This window comes from Cibotium barometz, chromosome 5 (assembly GCF_041138505.1).
Source record: "Cibotium barometz isolate CiBa-2024 chromosome 5, ASM4113850v1, whole genome shotgun sequence".
Lineage (NCBI taxonomy): Eukaryota > Viridiplantae > Streptophyta > Polypodiopsida > Cyatheales > Cibotiaceae > Cibotium > Cibotium barometz.
This window is the reverse complement of record NC_141050.1, coordinates 14,788,586-14,812,258: the sequence shown is the minus strand read 5'-3', so window position 1 is coordinate 14,812,258 and position 23,673 is coordinate 14,788,586. Positions and strand designations below refer to the sequence as shown.

At 46.4% G+C, this 23,673-nt stretch overlaps 1 protein-coding gene across 3 annotated transcripts in view; it reads right to left on the bottom strand.

Annotated features, from left to right (window-relative positions):
• LOC147638099 (uncharacterized) overlaps positions 1–23,064 on the bottom strand; it is a 63,503-nt gene extending 40,439 nt beyond the window's left edge. Inside the window, exons 1-4 of one of the 3 annotated variants that reach the window (XR_015265805.1) lie at positions 22,828–23,064; positions 22,280–22,490; positions 7,463–7,550; positions 7,207–7,379 (exon numbers count right to left, since the gene is read on the bottom strand). Coding sequence is in view for 2 of the 3 variants with exons in the window: in XM_086797997.1 (XP_086654123.1) it covers positions 7,207–7,379; positions 7,463–7,550; positions 22,280–22,490; positions 22,828–22,954 (599 nt within the window). In the remaining variant the exon portion in view is untranslated. The remainder of the gene's footprint in view (positions 1–7,206; positions 7,380–7,462; positions 7,551–22,279; positions 22,491–22,827) is intronic. The other 2 variants (XM_086797997.1, XM_086797996.1) reach the window with 2 other exon arrangements.
• Positions 23,065–23,673: the final 609 nt, after the last annotated feature.

The window sequence follows — 23,673 nt, the reverse complement described above, 5'->3', positions numbered from 1 at the left end:
TACAGGGCGTGTGCGGAGAGAGGTTCCAGCTCTCGCGCTCGGTGCGGCAGGGGTGCCCCTTGGCGCCCTTTCTTTTTCTTTTTGTGGCGGAGGCCATGAGCACCTTCTTGACGGCACAGGACACAGGTTTGAGGGGCCTCCAGCTTCCCATCCGCACCTCGGAGGAGCTCCTAGACTCGGAGTTTGCGGACGACACTGCTGTCTATCTTCAGGGAGGTGAGGAGAACCTCCGCCGCTTCGCCTCAGCCATGGACAGGTTTTGCAGAGCTTCGGGCGCTTTGATCAACTGGCACAAGTCGTGTGGGCTGTGGGTCAGTTCTATGCCCCCCCCGACTTGGAGGCCAGTTGATGGTTTTCAGTGGCTGCCCCCGGCACTACAGTGCGTTATTTGGGATGCTATGTGGGCATTGATATATCTCCGGAGCAGCAGATAGCCCCCCTTCTTCTGAGTATTCGGAAGAAGCTTCTGTATTGGAGTACCGCTCGTTTATCTCTGGCTGGCCGAGTAGTTGTGGCCAACCAGGTTCTGCTCGCTACCATGTGGTACATCACTTCTTGCTGGGCCTTCTCTCGGGCGTGCATTGGCCAGGTGCAGAGGCTCATCAGGAACTTTCTTTGGTCCGGAGGCGACGGGCGACCCGCCAGGGCCAAGGTGGCATGGGCTGTGATCACTCAGCCGAGGGAGAGAGGCGGCCTGGGCATTGTAGATCCTATTTGCCAAAGTCGTGCTTTGCTTGGCAAGTTGGTAGTTCGTGGTCTCCTGCCAGGCGCTGAGCCGTGGAAGGAGTTTCTTGTTTCCAGGATGCTCAGCCGCACTCCTTCTCTTAGCGGCCCCTGGACCCCCAGCATCAGGTGGATCTTTACGGAGCAGCGATCCAGAGGAGTGGGCCTTGGCTTCGAGGAGCGTTTTGCAGCCAGCCTTCTGAGGGCCTGGGCGCATCTGAGGCCGTCCCTTTTCCAGACTCCCCCGGGCACCGATGAGGAACGCTTGCGGCAGCCATTGATCTGGAACCCCTTGATTCGACTTCCCAGTGGCCATATGGTTGGCTCGCGGTCTCACGTGTCGTGGGGCCCGTTGAGCTCCGGCCCGGCCCAGTCCCTAGACGACTGGATATGTTTTCAGCAGTTGCCTCCAGAGGTTCAGGAGAGGAGGCTCAGTGGGATGAGGGGCAGAGAGTTGATGAGACAGGACATTGAGGCGGCCATCCCCCGGGAGTGGCGGACCCCAGTACAGGACCCTCCACCTCGACAGTGGATGGGTGTCTTTACTCGGCATGAGATCCTTCTAGCGGTCTGCGGCACAGCGGAGAGCGTCTCCCCACTCACTTTCGAGGTGGGAGAGGGTGGCCAGCTCCAGAGGACACGACTGGATTTGGATGGGCTCCAGGGTTGTATTCTTCAGAGGGTACGGGTGGTCGACTTTCATCAGAGGCAGTGGTATGTAGACCCTCACCGGCCTCGATAGGGGAGGACTGCTCTTGGAGATTATGGGCGTGGGACAACAGGCCTCTTATTCGCCTCAAGTGGGATCCAGGTGAGTGGTTTTGGCGAGATCCCTACTCGGCCCCTACCAGCCCTGCCATCCCCTTCTTTCAGTACACAGCGAGGCTGGGGCGGCGGATTCAGAGACACAGGATAGCGAGCACCCCGGCAGCGGCCGAGCATTGGCGGCGACAGGGGCTCTCTCCTGCCTTTCTTAGGGACTTCTGGCAGCGCCTTTGGGCCAGTTTCCAGCCCCGGAAGGTGACGCTTTTTCTCTGGCTCACAGCGCATAGAGGATTGGCTGTGGGGGCTTCGCTAGCTTTTGGCAGACACCCAGCGTCCTGCCCTCGGTGCGGCCATGCACAGGAGTCACAGCGGCACTGCTTATGGGATTGCCCACAGGCACAGCAGGTCTGGCAGCGCGCTCTCAGGATGGTTTTTGCAGGCTCACCAGGTGAGATGTTGGTGACGTGGGGTGCGGTGGCTTGGGCCACGGACAGCGGCCCTGCACTTGGATATGAGGACGTCCCTGGCAGTGTGACCATCCAGGTCTCTGACAGGGCGATGGCGGTGGTTCCGACACCAGACTTCTCTTCGGCAGCCTCTCAGGAGGGGGTCGGGCAGAGATGGGAGATGATCAGCAGCATGACGGCTTGGCACATATGGAGAGCCCGATGCAGGGAGGCCATTGACCACCAGGCGACCCCACCGGCGGAGGTCATACAGGCCCTCTGGGTGGACATCATTCACACCTTGAGAGGACACTGGGGGAAACTCCAGGGCGACTCGGATCGCATGAGAGGGCGCCGCAAGGCTTTCCTCCGCACTTGGCAGCCTGGTCCTTTCCTCACCGCCGCGAGGGACGAGGATGTCACTTGGCACTATAGACCGCCAGTTTGGCTTTTCTCACCTCCATCATGTATTACTAGGTAGCCCCCCCCAGAGAGCGGCCAGCCACGGGGGGGAGCTCAGGTGTTCATTGTGTTTCTTATCCCTCCTTGCGAGGTGAGCTTTGTAGCCATATGGCGTTTTCTCATTAACTAATAGAAGGATCGTTTTTCCAAAAAAAAAAAAAAAAAAAGCATGTACTTGGGTCCTTCGTTCTTTCATATGAGTACCATTCAAGTTGTGCAATCTCTCTCTCTCTCTCTCTCTTTTACACACTCCACTATGATGATGATACTTCATCCTCCATAGCTCCATGTGTGATCTTGTGGATGCCCACATGGTATCAGAGCTTGGGTCGCCATCGCCATCATCATAGTGTGTGTTCTACACATGAAGCCTTGTGTTTTAATGGTACAACCATCAGCAACGTCGTCTTTGGTTTCATCACGGTGGCTCTAACGTCTCAACCGGCAGCCTGCACCCTTGCGTTTTTACCTCTATGAGCTCCGCCGCCCTGAGCCTGTCGCCGCCATGCTCAGCCGCCCTAGAGCCCGCCGCTGCCGTGCTCAGCCCCCCAGAGCCGAGGTCCGCCGCCTGCGCAACTGCTGCAACTGGGCGGCACTACTGTCAAGGGCTCCGCCACCGCACCGCCCCTGTCTAGCCTCCTCCGCCCATTGGCTAGGGCTGGGTCCCAACTACACCACCGCCACGGCCTGCGTCTCCTATTTGCCCACCTGCACTGGGCTCCCGGCTGGGCCCGCCAACTGCACCGGCCTTAGCCCCCTGGAGAGCCTTCAGCAAAACGCCACCACGGGATCAGAAGGTGCTCTTCATCAGCAAAACAAAAGAGAAAAAAAGAAATAATGCAGCTTCAACATTTTTTAAAATTGGAGAAGATATTTTCATTTATTCATGCTATTAGGAGGTGTTTCAATCAAAGCTTGTAAGCTGATGTTCACATGGACACCTTCATGTGCCTGGCTTTTGAGCCCTTCTACACCACATATGAGATCCATGCCTCCACAACACCCATCTTTTCTGCCATGGGATCTACTTCAACATCTTCAACATTCATGCTTGAGCTCCAAACTCAAGTATCCATCGCATGGCAACGAAGACGCAAACGGATCTACGCTGGTATCGAGGGGGGTTTCTTCCTCTACTTTTCAATTTCCTATTTTGTAGGAGTCAAGGGTTCTCTGCCCGGGTAGTCCCCCAAAATCTAATTTATTTATTTTGGATCGTTTTGGATTTTGTAACGCCTTATTTCTATAAAAGGCTCCTCTCCATCATACCCTTTTTGCCCCTGCTTTAGGCGAGGTTTTTAGATGTAGGCTGTCTTTATCACCCGAGGCAGGACCTCACCTCTGAGTCTTTCGCCAAGACCATGCTTGTTAAGCCTTTGAGCCATGCTTGTTGAGCCTCTGAGCCTTTTGTGCCATGCTCACTCGCCTCTGAGACATGCTTACTGGCTTCTAGTTCTGAAGCGGGGAACACGTCATGTGTCTTTGCTTGTGTTGGTGTACGGGACTATTGAAGGTAATGCATGCAACTCCACCATCACTCCGAAGGGGTGTTTGTTGGATATTTCGGAGTTAGTCTAGAGTCTAGTGTCTTTTGTGGTGTGAACACCCTCTTATTTAGGGTCAAAAAATGAAGGACTTGGTGCCTATAAAAGCATGTACTTGGGTCCTTCATTCTTTCATACGAGTACCATTCAAGTTGTGCAATCTCTCTCTCACACTTGGGCTCTCTCTCTCTATTTTACACACTCCACTATGATGATGATATTCATCCTCCATAGCTCCATGTGTGATCTTGTGGATGCCAACAGCCAAGCCCACAAGGTCATACAGCCAGGCTTGCTAAGCCATGTATGCATTCAGCCACACAAGAGGCGGCCATGGGCCAGTCCATGCTAGACGTATAGGAGGCGGCCATAGGCAAGCCTGTGCTAGACACACACGAGGCCATGAGCACTCAAGCACTAGGCACAAAGGCCATTAGCCACAGCCTAGTTTGCGCAGACATTGGGCATATGTTCGTGTGGATTGGCCTGCAGAGTAAACCTACAGAGAGAGAGAGAGAGAGAGAGAGAGAGAGAGAGATGACGATCCGGGTGGTGACGCGACGAGAGGGTGCACCAAGGGGGAAAAAAAGCACGCAGTGTATTTTTAAGAAAAGCATGAAAGGTGATTTTTTAAAACCAAAAACAGGGACAAAGGCTTAAGAAAGCCTACATTTGCCTCTTTTTTAAAACCAAAAACAGGAACAACCATGCTGTGCCGCTTCCCTTCACTCCCACCCATCCTCTGCTGCTGACGAGCACCGTCCCGCTCTCTGCCTTCTCTGCACATTTGGCAGCCCCGCTCCCACGAACGCTAGCTATTGTACTCATCTGCAGCTGCTGTTCGCCCTCTGCCTTCTGTAATCTTCTTCACAGCATCTGCCTACAGTCCCCTCTTCTTACTGTTGCTTTGCTTTCCTCCCACCATGCACACTAATATGCCAACTCAGCACCGGCGACCATCATTGTATTGCATAACTTATGCTCCTACACTCAAAGAGTGCTGCAGGCGGATACAGAGCATCACCAGCATACTAATGGACCCTTACAGAGGCACCTTTTCTTTTGAGCAGTTCTTGGGCGCAAACTTCCTGGCTTGGCAGACAAAGGTCAGGCTCTTGCTCATGCAAGACGGACTCTGGAATATTGTCAAAGGCACATGCCACAGATGAAAAGCCAGAGGGAGCTGCTACATCACTAGATGTGCAAACATGGAGCGACAGAAATGACCAAGCCTTTGCACACATTGGTCTAGTACTTGCCGACAATCTTATCCATCATGTTGACTTCAATAAAACTGCTAAGGAGGTATGGGATAATCTTGAAAATCTGGGTGGTCTATCCATCCAACCACGTCCACCTATATGTCCTCTAGATGTAGATCTCCCCCTGTTTCTGGGGGATAATGCGAGTGAGCCAGGGCCAAGAAAAGAGGGCCTCGCAGGTAAGCCAAGTGGGCAGGGCTCCGCCGCCCCCGCGTGTGCCTCCACTGGTGGCTCAGCCAGGGGCTGCCCCGCTCAGCCAGCACCCTATCATGGGGGGGCTGCCAGTGGGCGCAGCGTAACAGTGGCGGGTTGGAGCTGCAAGCAGCTTGTCAGAGTGGAGGCGGGGCATCAGGCACTCTGATACCATTTGTTGGTTGGCCTAGAGGGTTATGGAGGGTGATAGGTAAAGGCCATGGCTAGAGAGAGAGAGAGAGAGAGAGAGAGAGAGAGAGAGAGAGAACAATGCTTGTAGAGAGAGAGATTTGCACGACTCAGTGATGTTTATTGATGTGATATTTGATACACCAAGTACAATGCTTGTATAGCCTTAGCGTTGTACCCATCTCAAAAGATTTGTCTTAAATGCACACTTATCCACCTATAAGAGGTGGTTCACACACATACATGAACTAACACACATAAGGTGTGTTCACACACACACAACTCCAAATATCCAACACCCCGTAGCCCCCTTCGTTTTTCTTTTCGTAGCGAAAGCAATTCCTCTAAGCAGAAGACACTCAATTACAGGGCACTTCCCATTCACACCCTGCTCCTAGATGCGGAGTTTACCGATGGCCAGCCGAGATAGCAAACCGTGGTGCCCCTTGAAAGGTCTCAACTGGGCACCAAGTCAGGGAGGGTGACGTGCCAACCCAGAGCCTACATGACTTGTGCCAACCAATGGGCGCCCTGGAGGCTAGGGCAAAACTCCTCGATGGCGTCACCAAAGCGTTGTAGGTTTCCCTCTGGTTCGGAGAGAGACCCACATTTCTTCGGAGCAGCACCCTCCTGAGTATTCGGAGGAAGCTTTCTATCGACGACTGCCCAAGGTTCTTGCCACCATGTTGTGTATCGTATCATGTTGGGCTTTCTCGTGCAGTCCTGCACTGGACAAATCCAGCAGCTCATTTGGAACTTCTTGTGCGCCCGCAGCGATGGGAGAGCAGCCCGCAGCACGGTAGCTTAGTGAGTCATCGTACAAATCAAAGTCGTTTCAGCATGTTTTACCTTGGCCAATCCCCTCTCTCGCCCTTCCTCTCCTCTTCCCATGGTCCTCTTCTCCACTTTCAGTCAGAGGATCTACTTCAATTTTGAAGCAAAATTGCAAAATTTCCCAAGTTGAATTTGGGTTCAATTTCATTGAATTGAAGTGAAATTGCAAAAATTTCTCAAATATAATTTGGGGGTTTTTTCCTGTTCACTTCAAATAGGTGAAATTGAAGTGAGATTGCCCCCCCCCCCCCCCCCCCCCCCCCCCCCCCCCCCCAAAAAACCAAAAAAAAAACTAGAATGGATTTCGGGATTTTTGCAATTTCACTTTCGTTTTAGTGAAATTGATGTGACATCGCACCCCACCCCCCCCCCCAAAAATAAAAAATAAAAAATAAAAAAAATCCCCTTTAAGATTTCATGGCCTATTGAAGCTCTCTAACAAAGACTGTGAAAGACTCATCTCTAGAAAATAGGCTCGACTCAAAAGCAAAACTGAAAATAACCAATATATTAGGATAAAAAGAAAATTTGCACTGTCTAAGATTCCATTAAAAAATCCATAGAAAAAACCTAGAGGTCTATTCAGGCAAACAAGAGAATTTCCACTGAAAGATTCTTATGTAAAAGCAATCTCTTAGAAATAGACATGGCTAAGGTAACTGAAAAATCAGAAAAATTTTACTAAAGCTAAAATTCACGAAAGCTCAAAGAAAACATGAAATTTCTTTTTAGACCCCACTCAAACACCTATACACAAATTTAAAAAAGTGACATGAGACTGGAAATTACCCTCCTTCAAAATTCTCACTATGTGGCTGCAGATCAGTCAAAACATCAGTGGCGGCATATGTGCCACGGATGCTCATCACCACACATTTTTTGGCATCATCAATTGCAATACAGTAGGCTGGTTTCAATATAGCAGATGTATTCACATGTTTCTTTAACTGTTGTTCCTTGATCTGCAGATAATCAGAAAGCCAACCCATTATCAGCAAAGAGCCCTTTTAAGCAAGGAGTAGACACCCAAAGGCAACCAGGATACCTTCAAAAATTCAATAATGGACTTCTCATCAACAAGGTAAGAGGCCCATGCCCAGTCCAGCCAATGCAGCATCTCTTCAAGCTCCTGTCTGCAATAAGAACCAAAACAAAAGTAAACACCATTACCAACTTTGAAGAGCAAAGTGAGTAAAGTCTCAAAGTGTATCCCCGTAAATGTATCGTGGACCTATGTGCTTGTTGAGATGAGGTCCTTATCCATATGTGGGCAATCGTGGATAGACTAACCACTTGCTGTGACACTGGATTCTGAAGAGTTAGGTGGTAGCATACTAGCACACACAGTCACAAAAAATGTTTCGTCTCTTTGAGGAGTAGACTGAACACTTGTCTCTATGGACTCTGGAGGGTTGAGGTCATCCTAGCGACAGTCTAGTGGAAATGATCAATAGCCTCTATTAGAACTATGGTTCAGCCATGGATGCTTGAATGCAAACATGGCTTTGGTGTTTAACAATAAACAGACAAAGAGAAGATGACTATCAATGTGAGACAAAAAAACACGACTATCAATGTGAGACAGAAGATGAATAAAAACACGACTATCAATGTGAGACAGAAGATGAATAAAAACATGACTATCAATGTGAGACAAAAAACACGACTATGGTTCAGCTATGGAGGCTTGAATGCAAACATGGCTTTGGTGTTTAACAATAAACAAAGAAAGAGAAGATGAATAAAAACACAACTATCAATGTGAGACAAAAGATGAGAAAACATGCTTGCTTGATTATCATTGAGAAGTGTGCCATTAAGTAGGCAAGAACAAGATGCTAATACAACTCGTGTGATGTTGATTAGGTGTGAGTAGATTCCTCCATGAATCTCTCCACCTTTTCCCCTAAATCAGCTCCTTGATTTATGTTGAGGTAGATGCTCCTTTGACTTTTCCTTGTGGTTACTTTATGGTTTTATCTGCTTCTCTTTCTACAAGAGTGTGTGCACATGCCTTTATGCTTTTCTACTTGGATAAGCTTTTCCTTGTGGTTACTTTATGGTTTTATCTGCTTCTCTTTCTACAAGAGTGTGTGCACATGCCTTTATGCTTTTCTACTTGGATAAGCTTTGTTCTCCAACACTCCTCCTCAAGTGTTATCCTAGAACACACTTCATTTGGATAAATCTATGCCTATGACATAGTTTCACTTGGAAGTTGTGTCCAATTCTATCCTTGGAGATGGTAGTCAAGCCATCTTTGTAGTAGACCTTTAAAAGGCTCATAAGTCTTCATACTCTACAAAGATTGCATCTTCTTTAAAGGGTTCTTCTTCTTCCAGTGTGATGTTGACTTGTGTTTTCTTATGAAAGCAACCTTGTGATATTGACTTGTGCTTTCTTATGAAAGCAACCTTTCTCATTTTGGTTATTTTTGCCACAATGCTTACAAGGGTTCTTTCTATACCAACCTTTCTCAACACAGTTGTTCCTGCCACATAAGGAACAATTCTTAGTGTTGAAGTTCTTCTTTGTGAAGAAGGAGCTATCTCCTGCTTCTTTGTTCTTCATCTTCTTTCTTCTTCCTTGAAGGAGGCTATGACTCCTTCCAAGGTAAGATTCGGCAAGTTCTCAATGTGGTGATGAGGTTCTGTAAAGTTCTTCAAGCATTGACTTTATGAGCACTGCTAGAGCCACATCTTCTTCCACATTCACTTTAAGATCTGCAAGTTGGTTCATCAAAGACTTCATCCTATTCACATGAACATCAAAGCTCTCATGTGGTTGCATTACTAGATCATAGAACTCTATTTGCAGGGACGCCTTTGAGTTCCTTGCCACAGTCCCAAAAAGCTTGTCCAGCTTTTCATAGGCTTCTTTGGAAGTCGTGAGATCACCAAGATGGTGAATAAAATTATCACAGAGACCCACGGCTATGATGCCAAAGGCTCTTTATCCCTAAGTTTCCATGCCTTTTGAGGTGCATTATATGGGCAGATTTAGAGCGGATTTTGCAACCCTTGTCTTTGCTAAACACAGGATTGGCGTTAATCTTCTTTGCTTAGCATTAATCCAGAACATGCTTCCGCTACACATGTCACATTGGTACATAGTCACACGAAATGGTGGAAACGTGGAAACGCGTTTTCAAGTCCTACGAACGGGCTGAAACGGCTAGAAACAGACACGTAATCAAAAAGTTCTTTTAAAAAAAAATACGCATGTTTTTAATCAAACATTTCTTCATAAATGTTTCACAAGTTTTTTATTCAACGCTTCTGCATAAACGAATTTGTTTATAAATCTTGAAAAAAAAAATGTTTCTTATAAACGTTTTTTTTATAAAGATTGTTTATGGTAAGGTGGTTTTGCCACCCATCCTTCGCACAAAGGATGAGATATTTGCAGCTGATGAGTATGTAGGAGACTTGGATATTGCTTTTGCTCAAGTGCGGACAGCCATTGCAAGGTCACAAAACAAGCATAAAAAGGCTACCGAGACAAGCATAGAAGGCAATTGGATGTTAAAGAGAATGATTGGGTATTACTGAAATTTGAGAAAGCAAGACTTACAAAGAGGCCTAGCAAAGAAGGTGCATATCCTAAGCTTGCAACCAGATACTATGGGCCTTTTCGAGTGATCGAGAAGATCAACGAAGTAGCATTCAGATTGGCATTACCTAGTCATTGGCACATACACAATGCTTTTCATGTGAGTCTCCTTCGCAAGTATGTAGGGCCGGAGCCCAGCGAAACGGTCATTGAGGATCCACCAAAAGTGGATGAGCTTGAGGAGATCTTGCAGCCAGAGCATATTGTGTATCACAAGGAACGCAAGCTTGCTTCTGCAGGCAAAGTTGTGAGGCGTTACCTTGAAGTTTAAGAACTACCTTTCCATTGATGCTAAATGGGTAGATGAAGAGTTCTTCAAAGATTGCCCGCATGTGCTTCAGACATATTTGGATGCTTTTCAGTTGCGGACAACCATTTAGAAGCCAGTGCAGCTATGGCGTCCCGTTTCTGGACTCAACTCGTGTGACCAACAGCGATATCAGAGCTGGTCGCCATCCAGACACACGGCAGCAATGCTGCGTGTGCAGAACTGTTGCAGCAAGCGTTGGGCGTTAGACGCCTGGCCACAAGGCGTAAAACCACTAGGCGGAGGCGGCGTCAACAAACAGGCCTCGTCGCGTGTAGCGCTAGCCACTAGGCAGAGGTGGCGTCAACAAACAGGCCCCGTCGCGTGTAGCGCTGGCCACTAGTCGAGGCGGCGTCAACAAGCAAAAGCCCCTTGTGGCGCATGTCGACTAGTTCGCTTGCCCGTCGCCTTCTTCTCGACTCGCTGGGGCAGCGCTCGCAGCAGGTGAGGCACCTATAGCGAAACGCCTCCAGCTTGCAGTTCCCTCCGTCGACGTACCACCTTCAACCATACTTCTGCCTAAGGAGCCCTCCATTAGCTCAGTCTTCTGCAGCACGCTTGAGGATACTCACGCCTGAGGAGTCCTTCATCTACACAATTTTTCTGCAGCAGCATCAGCACGACTCCCCCCTTTCCTGCAACAACAGAGATTTTCAGAGGTATTTGCTTCAAATTTTTTTTTGGGATTTGTAATTGAGCAGGTACAATCATCAATTGAGCAGGTACAGGTCCAAATTGCTCAATTTTTGAGCAAAATTGGCAACATTGGGTGACATTGGTCACATTCACGATCAATTTGCAGGAAATTGGATGTCAAAATTTGGGGCTTTTGATGTAATTGTGCCATTGGGCATTCATACATGCTGTATGATGTGAGCAATCTCACATTTGGGACAAAATTGCAGGAAATTGGAGTGCAGATCAAAGCGCTTTTGTGCCGATTGGGTTGATTTGCATGTAGGCACTGGCATTTGATGCTTTGGGCAATGTGTTGATGCCTGTCAAGCACTCAATGTGCCTGTAAATCAAGGGGCTTTTATGTATTCGATGTATATGTGGCCAGGGGGAAGCATTGTGAAGACTCTGGATGCCTTCATGTGCGTTAATGTACCATGTATGATCAGAAATTGATCTTGAATCAAGGGGCTTTTCAAGATTTTATGCTTGTTGAGCTTATCAAAGCAGCAGGGAAGACTTTTATGCCTTGAACCCTCAGAAATCCACTTGCAACTTTGGGAGAACAACTGTGAGCACTTTGTGTGCTGTGGTGCAGTGTTTGCACATCTTGCAGGGAGTCAGGCATTGACAAAGGTTGCATATTGGTATGGCAACCACAGGTGAGAGCTCTTCATTGCTTCACATCAAGAAGCTTGAAGGCTCACATAATTATGACATTTGGCAAACCCAGTGCTATAATGTGTTGCTCCAGAAGAAGCAGCACAAGCCCATCAAAGAAAGGGGTGTAATGCCCGCTTCTCTTACCGCTGAAGAATGGGAAGATATGGATGAGCTAGCAAGATCCACTATCATGTTGTCTGTGTCGCACACTTTACTTTTCAGCATACGTGAAGAGAAGACAGCTTGGGGAATGTGGCAAAGATTGCAGGACTTGTATGCCCAGCAAAGTGCCTCAAGCAAAGTGTATTGGTTGAAGAAACTCATAGGTCTTCAAATGAAGGAAGGGGCGTCTATGACAGCCCATCTAAATGAGTTTAATGGTGTTGTCAACCAGGTAATCAATCAAAAGTTGGCAATGGACGATGAGTTCAAAGCCACCTTTCTCTTATGCACTTTGCCAGAGAGTTGGGACACATTCAGGACAGCCACTAGCAATTCAAATGCTATGCTGTCATATGCAGATGTGGAGGGTGCTCTTCTTCAAGAGGAGATGAACAGGAAGAACAACTCTGTTGGAAAGTCCAATGCAATGAATGCACGTGGGAGATCCCAGCAAAGGGGTAAAAGCCAAGAACGGGGAAGGAGCAAGTCCCGCTCCAAAAAGGACTTGGAATGCCATTATTGTGGCAAGAAGGGACATATCAAAAAGCAATGCTACAAATGGAAGAATGATCAAAAGGAAAAGGGCAAAGGAAAAGACAAAGACAAAGATGAAGCCAAAGATGCAAAGCCAAAGGGCAAAAGTGGAGTCAAGATTGAAGAAGTCAATGTGTCACATGCAGGTGACAGTGAGGATGAAGTCCTATTCACGTCTTCACTTGATGCCCATTCACTTCTTGCAGGAGATGGTCATGGTATGCACTCATGGATCATTGATTCAGGTGCCTCCTTTCATGTCACAGGTTGCAGAGACTTGTTTGTCAGGTATACTGCTGGCAATGAAGGAGTAGTTTATTTGGGTGACAACCATGCATGCAAGATTCTTGGCAGAGGTGATGTGAGGCTTGTGTTTTCAGATGGCTCACAGCTTATGCTCCATGATGTCAGGCATGTGCCTGAGATCAAGAACCTGCTTTCTACTGGACAGCTTGATGATGCTGATTATGTTACCACATTTGGTCGTGGAAAGTGGAAGATTAGTAAGGGCTCACTGGTTGTTGCCAGAGGCTCTAAGGTGGACACTCTTTACTTCATGCATGCTGGTGTTTGTCACCATGTTAATGTAAATGCAACCGAGCTGCCGGAAATCTCTATGTGGCATAGCCGGTTGGGACACATGAGTGTCAAAGGAATGGAGCAATTGTCTCGTTTTGGTTGCTTGCCTTCTCTAAAGTTCTCAAGTTTTCAGTTTTGTGAGCATGTATATATGGCAGGCAACTCCAGTGCCCCCACAAGAAAGCTCTTGGACAGAAAGATGCTCAGTTAGAGCTTGTGCATACAGATGTATGTGAGATGCCTCAGCTTTCTTTGGGAGGGGCAAAATATTTTGTGTCCTTTATTGATGATGCCACACGCAAGGTGTGGGTTTATCCTCTTCATTTGAGGAGTGATACTTTCTCAGTGTTTCAGAAGTTTGTTGCTCATGTTGAAAATCAAACTGGCAAAACACTGAAGGCTTTGCGTTCCGACAATGGTGGAGAGTATATGTCCAAACAGTTTCAGGACTTTTGTGATGCTAAAGGCATCAAGAGGGAGCTCTCTACTCCTTATGATCCTCCACAAAACGGGACAGCAGAGAGGATGAACAGGACCATTCAGGAGAAGGTCCGTTCTATGTTGTCACATGCTGCGTTACCTCATGTTTTTTGGGCTGAAGCTGTTATGACAGCTGTTCATCTTATAAACAGGTCACCTAACACGAGGCTTGGTGGGAAAGTGCCAAAGGAAGTATGGACAGGAAAGCCTCCGTCCTACAAGCACTTGAGAGTGTTTGGTTGCATTGCGTACGTGCACATACGCAGGGAAATACGCACCAAACTTGATCCTAAGTCTCACAAATGCATATTCCTAGGATATGGTGACAGAGGTGAAATGGGGTATAGACTTTGGGATCCAGTGAATAGAAAGATTATACGCAGCAATGATGTCATTTTTTATGAAACATGCATGTATAAGGAGCCTGCAAGGCAACAGGAGCCTGGCAGAGTCATCTTTGATGATGATGGACATCATGGACAACAACCAAGGGCTGTAAATCAGCCATTACAGCATCAAAACCAGCCCTTAAATGGTGCTAAAAATGGTCCAAATGGACAGCCAGAGCTGGCAAAAGATATCCCTATGGATATCCCACAGTTAGAGGAGATACCGGGCATGATCTTTCAACCTTATGGCATGGAACAGGAGCCACCAATCGGTGATATGCAGGCTGGACAGCAACCTGCAAATGATGGTCATTGGGTACGGAGGTCCACAAGACCCTCCAGAGCCCCTGATAGGTTTGTTCCAGGGGTTGACTACTTGATGCTCACTGACTGTGGGGAGCCCTCATGTTATAAGGAGGCTTTACAGAGGGCAAACAAGGCTCTTTGGGAGCGTGCTATGAAGTCAGAGATGGATTCTCTGCACAAAAATGGAACATGGAAGTTGGTGCATTTGCCTACAGGCAAGAAGGTTTTGCCATGCAAGTGGGTTTACAGGCTCAAAGTTGCACCAGATGCAAAGCCAAGATACAAAGCCAGGTTAGTGGCTAAGGGCTTCAAGCAGGAATATGATGTGGACTTTGATGAGATCTTCTCTCCAGTAGTCAAGATGACCACGCTTAGAGCTGTATTAGCTTTGGTTGCTCATGATGATCTGGATTTGATTCAGATGGATGTGAAGACTGCTTTTCTTCACGGTGATCTCCATGAGGAGATATATATGCAACAGCCAGAGGGTTATGCAGTGAATGGAAAGGAGAAGCTTGTATGCAAGCTGAAAAAGAGTCTTTATGGGCTCAAACAGGCACCAAGGGAATGGTATCATAAATTTGATACATTCATGAAATCCCAGGATTTCAGGAGAAGTGACATAGATCACTGCTTATACATCAAGAAAGCTTTGGATGGCAGTCTATTGATCCTCATCTAGTATGTTGATGATATGTTGATTGCCGGGAAATCTCGTAAAGAGATGGATGCCTTGAAGAAGAGGCTGCATCAGACCTTTGATATGAAGGATTTGGGTGATGCAAATCACATTTTGGGTATGCGGATACTTCGGGACAGAAATCAGCATGTGTTGTATTTGTCTAAGAAGGAATACATTGGCAAAGTTTTGCAGAGGTTCAATATGGACGGGGGGAAGAAGACTAGTACTCCTTTGCCTCCATATGTGAAACTCAGTGCTATGGACAGCCCACAGTCGGATAGTGACAGGGCTGATATGGCCAAGATTCCGTATGCTTCAGCTTGTGGCAGTCTCATGTATGCCATGGTTGCTACCAGGCCGGACATTGCATTTGCAGTGGGAGTGGTTTCTAGATACATGGCCAACCCTGGCAAGAAGCATTGGGAAGCAGTGAAAGGTGTCATGAGATACCTGAAGAGCACACAGGATATGTGCATTTGCTTTGGCAAACAGGATGCATTAGTGCATGGTTACACGGATTCGGATTATGCCGGTCATCCAGATAACCGGAAGTCTACTACCGGTTATGTGTTTACATTCACAGGAGGTGCTGTGTCATGGATATCCACGATGCAGAAGTGCACTGCCTTATCTACTACAGAGGCCGAGTATATTGCAGCCACAGAGGCTTGCAAGGAGGCATTATGGCTATCTCGGTTAGTGGTTGATTTGGGTTATACAAGGGATATTCCATTGTTGCATTGTGACAGTCAGAGTGCCATCCAGTTGGCAAAGAACCCTGTCTTTCATGCAAAGACGAAGCATGTGGATGTGAAGTATCACTTCATCAGAGAGGTGATAGAGAACAAGCAAATTCAACTTATCAAGATTCATACGGATGACAACCCGGCTGATCTGTTGACAAAGAGTTTGCCTCCAGAGCGATTTGCTCATTGCAGACACTTGATGGACATTGGATGAGGCCAGTTTCAGCCTTGTATATTATCATGTACATGCTGATTTTTCTTTTCCTTCATTTAAGGGCACTTTGCCTTTAAGTGGGAGGTTGTTGGGATAAAGGCATTATGCCCACCCTTGTAGTGTGTACAAGCCCATAAGTTTATAGTACATAGTACACTTAGTACTTTTAATGTACTAAGTACACTATGTGTACTTGAGCAAATATACATGTGTGATAGGGGAGTCACACACTCATACATTGAGTTGACTTATCCCCACATATCTCTCTCTCTCTCTCTCTCTCTCTTTCTTCTTCTCTGTGTATGTCTCCCACATGAAACCCTAATTCTCTCCCATCATATTGTTCTCCAGTTTCACTTGTGCAGAAAAAGGATGGGACGTACAGAATGTGTGTTGATTATAGGGCCCTTAACAAGATTACTATCAAGAACAGGTTCCCGATTCCTCGAATCAATGATATTCTTGATAAACTTGAGGAAGCTGCTTGCTTCAGTCGCATTGATCTTAAGAGTGGCTACCATCAGATTCGATGGGTACCTCAAGATGTGCACAAAACGGCTTTTCGAACATCATTTGGATTATGTAAGTATTTGGTTGTGCCATTTGGACTTACAAATGCTCCCGACACTTTCAATAGAATGATGGACAGAATTTTTAGACCTCACCGTAAGTTCATAGGAACTTTCTTTGATGATATTATCTTTTTTTCAAAGAGTGAGGCTGAACATAAAGAGCATCTTGCCATTGTTTTTGAAGAGCTAAGGAAACATAAGCTTTTCATCAATGGCAAGAAGAGTGAATTCTTCTTGTCAGAAATTCACTATTTAGGGCATATTGTTTCCAAGGATGCAGTACGCATGGATCCCACAAAGATTCAAGCCATCAAGGATTGGTCAAAACTGCAGAATGTGCATCAAGTTAGGAGCGTTATTGGTTTATGCTCTTATTATCATCGATTTATTCGACACTTTGCTTTCTTAGCTTCATCATTACATGATCTAACGAAAGAGAAAGTAGCATTCCGTTGGTCGGAACCCGAAAAGATGGCTTTTTAGAAGTTGAAGGATGCCATCATATCAGGGCCAGTTCTTATTATTCCAGATTTGCATAGACCTTTTGTGGTCGAGTGTGATGCATGTGGAGATTGTTTGGGGACTGTTTTGAACCAAGAGGGACATGCAGTGGCCGCCTACAACATGCGGAATTGTATTTGCAGGTTTATGAGAAAGAGTTGTTGGCCGTTATTCATGCCCTTTAAACATGGAAGCATTATCTTTTGGGGACTGAATTTATGGTAAGAACAAATCACCAGAGTTTGCGGCACTTTCTTTCACAACCTAAACTCTCAAAAAGCATCTAAGGTGAGCAAACTTCTTGTCCATGTTCCATTTTCAGATTTTGCATACCCCGGGCGAGAAGAATTTGGTGGCGGATGCCTTGTCACGCAAGCCACAAGTGCATGCCATAACTACTGCCTACCATCAGGACTTATCAAGGATGCGAGATATGTATGCTTTGGCCACAGATTTTCAGCTTATTTGGGTCATGGTATTGCTATCCCATCTTATTCGATTAGAGATGGGTTTCTGATGATGCAGAATCGTATTTGTGTAGTGCGTGAGTTACGCCAAAAGGTTATGGAAGAGTGTCATGCTCCACCATACGCTAGTCATCGTGGTATTATGGCTACTACACAGGCTTTGGAAAGATATTTCTTTTGGCCAGCTCTACGCAGGGATATTGAAGCTTATGTGCAAGAGTGCATATTGTGTCAGAAAGTCAAGTTTAACAGACACAAAGACACCTCGTTTGCTTTTGCTTCAGCCCTTACCCATTCCACAAGAACCATGGGAAAACATTGCTATGGATTTCATTATGGATTTGCCGAAATTGGCACATAGAAATGATGCTATATGGACTATTATAGATCGTTTTAGCAAACAGGCACACTTTATTCCTGTGAGGAAAACAATCAAGCCAAAGCACATGGCAAAGTTGTTCTTAGCTCAAATTTTCAAACATCATGGCATGCCCAAGTCTATTGTGGGGGATAGAGATCCTCGGACTACCAATTTATTTTGGCGGGCATTGTTTGATAATATGGGCACAAAGTTGAGTTTTTCATCAGCCTATCATCCTCAGACGGATGGTCAGAGTGAAATTGCAAATTCAGCTATACTTGACTTGCTCAAGTGTTATGTATCTGAGTAGATGTCAGATTGGGAAAAGTATTTGCCATTGGTTGAATCTGCAAACAATAACACATGGCATTCTTCAACTAATAAGGCTCCATTTGAGATAGTCTATGGCAAGATGGTGCTTCCACCATCTTACGAACAAAAGATGAAATCTTTGCAGCAGATGAGTATGTCCGTGATTTGGATACTGCGTTTGCACAGGTTCAGACCGCCATAGAAAGATCTCAAGCTAAGCAAAAAAAAGGCAGCTGACAAACACAGGCGAGACGTGGTTTTCAAGGAAGGTGATTGGGTATTACTTAAGTTTGAGAAAGCAAGTCTTCGGAAGCGGCCAAGTAAGGAAGGCCGGTTTCCTAAGCTTTCAAACAAGTATTACAGGTTCAGACCGCCATAGAAATCTTTGCAGCAGATGAGTATGTCCGTGATTTGGATACTGCGTTTGCACAGGTTCAGACCGCCATAGAAAGATCTCAAGCTAAGCAAAAAAAGGCAGCTGACAAACACAGGCGAGACGTGGTTTTCAAGGAAGGTGATTGGGTATTACTTAAGTTTGAGAAAGCAAGTCTTCGGAAGCGGCCAAGTAAGGAAGGCCGGTTTCCTAAGCTTTCAAACAAGTATTACAGGCCATTCCAAATTTTGCAAAAAATAAATGAAGTGGCATATAGATTGGTATTGCCCGATCACTGGAAAATACACAATGCCTTTCATGTCAGTTTGCTGAGGCCTCATGTGGGACCACCTCTTATGGAACCAGTTTTGGAAGATCCACCAGAACCGGATGAACTTGAGGAGGTATTGCAACCTGAGCAGATAGTTTTTCATAAAGAGCGCAAGCATGCAGGTGGCAAGCTAGTGTGCAGGTATCTTGTGAAGTTTAAAAACTATTCGGCTATGGATGCAAAATGGATGGACGAGGATTATTTTGCAGATTATCTGGAACTTCTGAAGGCCTACTTGGAAGCTTTTCAGTTGCGGTCAACTGCTTAAAAGCCGGGGGAAATGTCACAAAATTCCTTACAGCTTTTATTTTTCTACTATTCATGTGTGGCATGTGGCGCCTGACATGACATACATGTATGGCTGGTGTAGCCTGACATGATAGTACATGTGTGGCTTAAGGGGCCTAACATGGTGTACATGTATGGCCCATGGAGCCTGACATGATGAAATTCTCTGGGACTAGCTATCTTGGAGATCTTTTGTATTTATGTTCTGGGAAGGTTCTGGAAGGATCATGAGCCCTGGACATTTTATCAAATACAACTGCGCAGATGGGTGTTTCTTCCAATCTATCTACACTCGTGTGTGCATGACTTTGATTTTATCTTTGGATGTCTTGTCTTGTTTGCCTGGACAATGCCTGAGATTTTTGCCTACGTTGTCCATGGGGCCGGGGATGCCTGGGCACCCTATGGACGTGTGTGTGCACACCTGTTTGGGACTGACAGGTGGTCTACATGTGTTTTGCAGGTGGTAAGTATTCCCAAAAACTCAATTTACAGCTTTATGAGTTCACATGCTAATAATTATTGCTGCAGGTTCACACTCACTTATAAGTTGTTTGGTCACTTATAAGTGAGTACACATTGAGCAGGACTTATTTAATACACATGGCAGCCAAAAGCTAGGCACTGGACATTATTTGGGCCTCCTTCAAGTAGGCCCCCCTTCTAGACCTAAAAAGCACACGTGGGAGCTAAAATTGGCGGAGGAGCTCTAATCTTGAGTAAGACTCCAGTTTTATGTGAGGCGCCTGCTTTTTCTAGGTGCATGGGAGCTGGTCGACCAATTTCTGCAGCTGTGGGCAACCTTTTCTCACCATCCATCGCGACAAAAACCATCCCGGTGTATGGTAGAAGTTGGTCGACTACTCCTGGGAGCCTTTCTTGCTGCTGGCCGCCTGTTTACAGCTCTTTTTAAAAAAAAGCTACTGGTTAGGGTACAAAAGAGGGGAGAAAGCTGGCCGATTTGAGGGAGAGTCATCTTTTACTAATCGGAGCCTTCCTAGAATGTGTGTTGCAGCCAATCGACCCCTTCTGTGGTTTCTAAGAGCTGGTCGACTGTTGCTAACAGCCCTATAAGGCTGGTCGACTAGTTCTATGAGCCAGATAGGAGGAAGATGAAGATGCAGAGCTATCCCGGGCTGATGTGGGAGTGCTATGGGCTGTCCATGGTTGTCCTACATAAGCTTTATGCCGAGAATGCTCACTTGTGCTGAGAATTGTCAGCAAATTCAATTTATGTTATGTTTTCTTGTTTTCATATTGTATTGGCAGAAACAGGTGCAGCCAGTGGTGAACCCTAGGCACCCGCAAAGTTGTATTGGATGCAGACTCCTTTTTGGTAATCTAACCACAAAGGGGGGGGGGGGGGGTCATCCAGCCCATCTTCTGGCCCCTAGTGTGGTGTACTGTGCCAATTTGTCATCTTGTTTTATCTGGCATGCTTATGTGTATTTTCAGATTTCATGATTGATTAGATTTTCCATGTAAAGTTGCCATTCCGTTTACACTTGCACATGACATGAGCTTACTTGAGCAGCATTGCCTCCAGGCACATTTCCAGGAGCCTAGGACAAAGGGTTGGCTTTTTGACACCCTCATCACACCAGCCTTGATGTATGGAGCACCCTTCTAGGGCCAGATTTACCCGATGAGGATTGGCAACGAGTTGATAGGCCCTAGGTCATGATGTTCTCCCGTATGATCCGCAACAAACCATCAGTCCCACACCAGATTATCCAGGCAAAGTTTGTTGCAGCCCCGATGGTAGTGGATGCACTCTTCCAAACAGTCACATACCTCCATCGCATCAGTCTTGCCCTAGAGTCCTTGAGATAGCTAGCACTTGAGGGCCACTCTAGAGTATGGTATGCCTTAGTTTCCACTTGGTTCTCAGTATATGGGCTCTACATGGACCACCTACCACCCCTAAAATACAGTTTGGATTCCCCTTTTCTCCGGCTCTCTCATGAGGACACAAACCGGGGTTGTCTAGTTAGATCTTCTCAGCCTCTACACCCATTGCACATGGATCACACCTTCGGAGCTCCCAACCAAGATGCAATTCTACAGAGATCACTTCCTCACGCTCACTACGGATGGATTCATCCAGCGGCCGAGCTACCTGAGTGTTCACATGTCCCATGCCATGCAAATTGCGATTGGCAAGATTTGGGTTTCATCCCACTGCCTCAAAGTGGTGACAAGTAGAGCTAAGCACGTCTCCAGAGCCATGGAGCTCATACGGAGACCCAGAGAGAAGAGGATCTACCAATTATGCCACACAAAGGTTTAAGACAGAGAAGCATTACATATGTCGCTGCCCAGTATATATGAGATCCGCGGGAGGTTTCATTGTCTATTTCGTGAGGGATCTGATCCACTCTCCAGGATCATTGACTTCCCAAGGCAGCGTTGCCTAGGGCTCTTCCTGCTTGAGCTCTACAGACACAAGGACACTTTCATGAGAGAGCTTTGGCCCCAACCATCCCGACCCCTCCCTCGCCGGCCAACCATCACCAGTTTCTTCTGGACCCAGGAGGTGGACACCCATGTAGTGGATCTTGTGGACCCACCTCGGGCTGCTCTAGACCCACGTCGCCCGAGAGGAGTTACCTTAGACTGGGCCTGCACATTCCACCATGCCCACCGCCCGCGGTCCCTCGGATGTCGGCCACTATCTCCTCATCAACTCCAGATCGAGGACATGCTCCACCGCCATCGAGCTACCTTTCCACATGACGTAGTTGAGGGAGACCTCTCGGCCATACTCATTATTCCCATGCTTGATATTTTGGAGAGTGGATAGCCCTCTCGTGTTCCATGTTCCTGATATTCCATGATGAGTTTCCATGGACAGTTTTGGATATGCCATCGACATTATTGTATCACTTTGGTCTCATAAGCCCATTGGGTCTTTAGTAGACGCTCAATCTCTCTCTCTCTCTCTCTCTCTCTCTCTCTCTCTCTCTTAACAAAACCTTTTAAGAGAGGGGTTCCATCCCCTCTCCAAGGGGTCATAGAATACAAGGACCAAAGATGTGTGGCATTCCATGAAATACAATAGACTCATGAGAGGCTAGAGAAGACAAGGAAACCAGGGCCCAATTCTGCTGACATCATTCTTCCATAACATTGGGTAGCACACACCGTCGTCCCCCCCCCACCCCCCGCCCCCCCGCACCCTCCCCTCTCCCCGCCTCCCTCTTCAAGTCAAGAATATAGACACATTATTTGGCACAAGGTGCATGCATACATATGAATTTCTATCACAAATGACTTATGCGTGTATAATATAAGTATGTGGCACTCACTTGTCTGACACAGCAGATCCATCAATTGTGTCCGAGGTGCCTTCAAGTGCATGTCGTGTCGCTATTTTGTAAAGACCTAGGGTCAAATCAGAGATATCCCAAGGACTCATTCCAGACACGCAACGTCTGATGCTGTTTGCTACTGCAGCAAGTGTCCCCTTTTGCACCACTCGACCACTCTGTGATGCGGCATCGTTTGATGTGTTGTTTCCTGCCAATCACAACAAATACCCATCATTGAAAACACTAATTAATGACTTCGAAACATGCAAGAGCTACAACATCTGTCACAACAAGTATCGTATACACAACAAAGACCCAGTGACTTCTGCTCTTTTGTATTCCCATCAAAGACTCATAAAGATCCTGAAACATTACTTCTCCCCACAAGCATTACAAAATCAAACTGATGCACCATCATCACATCCACCACCATCACCATCACCATCACCATCACCATCACCATCATCATCACGTCCACACCATCAGCTCATCATTATCATCCTCAGCATTATCATTAATTAACTCTAAAATTAAATTAAAATTACCAGAAATGTAGGCGGCAAGGGCAGTTTGAATGAGGCTATCTAATGGGAGAGATGGGCCTGGAGGTGGGTAAGGAGGAGGAGGAGGAGGGGGGTGCTGTGCTTGGGCACGACGGAAAAGGAATGCCATGGCTGCAGGAGAGCGATGGAGTGTGAAGCAACATCAATACTTGCTTTTTGCCATCTTCCAAAGACGACGGTATAATGTGCTTTTTATTAACTCTCCTAAATGGGGGGCATTTAGCTCCTGATGGCTAGGCACGTTTGTATATATAAATAAAAAGGTTAGGCACACGGGTTTTGTGTTGACTTTTTGTTTGAGGATAATTATACATTGAAAGTGTAAGCAATTATACATTGAAAGTGTAAGCACCATAATAAAAAGGTTAGGCACATAGGTTTTGTGTTGTCTTTTTGTTTAGGTTAGGGAGGATAATTATACACTTGTAAGCACCACTTCTAAAAAGGAGGCTTTTCAATCGATGGGATTAGTACTCACTAGGATTCATTTATACTAGGAAAGACTCCTTTCTAGCATATGTAAATGGTCAGTAAATGGTGGAGATCATGTGTTTGCAAGAAGGTGTGATGAAAAATCCACTTTCATATGCACCTCGCATCTTTAATTCATGGCTTTATCTTCTATTGCTCCACACATACGCCAAACCTTCTCACAACCCCTGCCAGTTTTGAGATGTTTGTCAAACATCTAGTACTATTTCCATCAATCAAATTATCATTTGGTTTTTAGCTTGTTGCCTCAACAACTATGAACAATCCCTCATAGTCCTTTCCATTACAATTGTGTGCCAATGGCCATCATGCCCATTAGTTGGTTGGCACATTGTG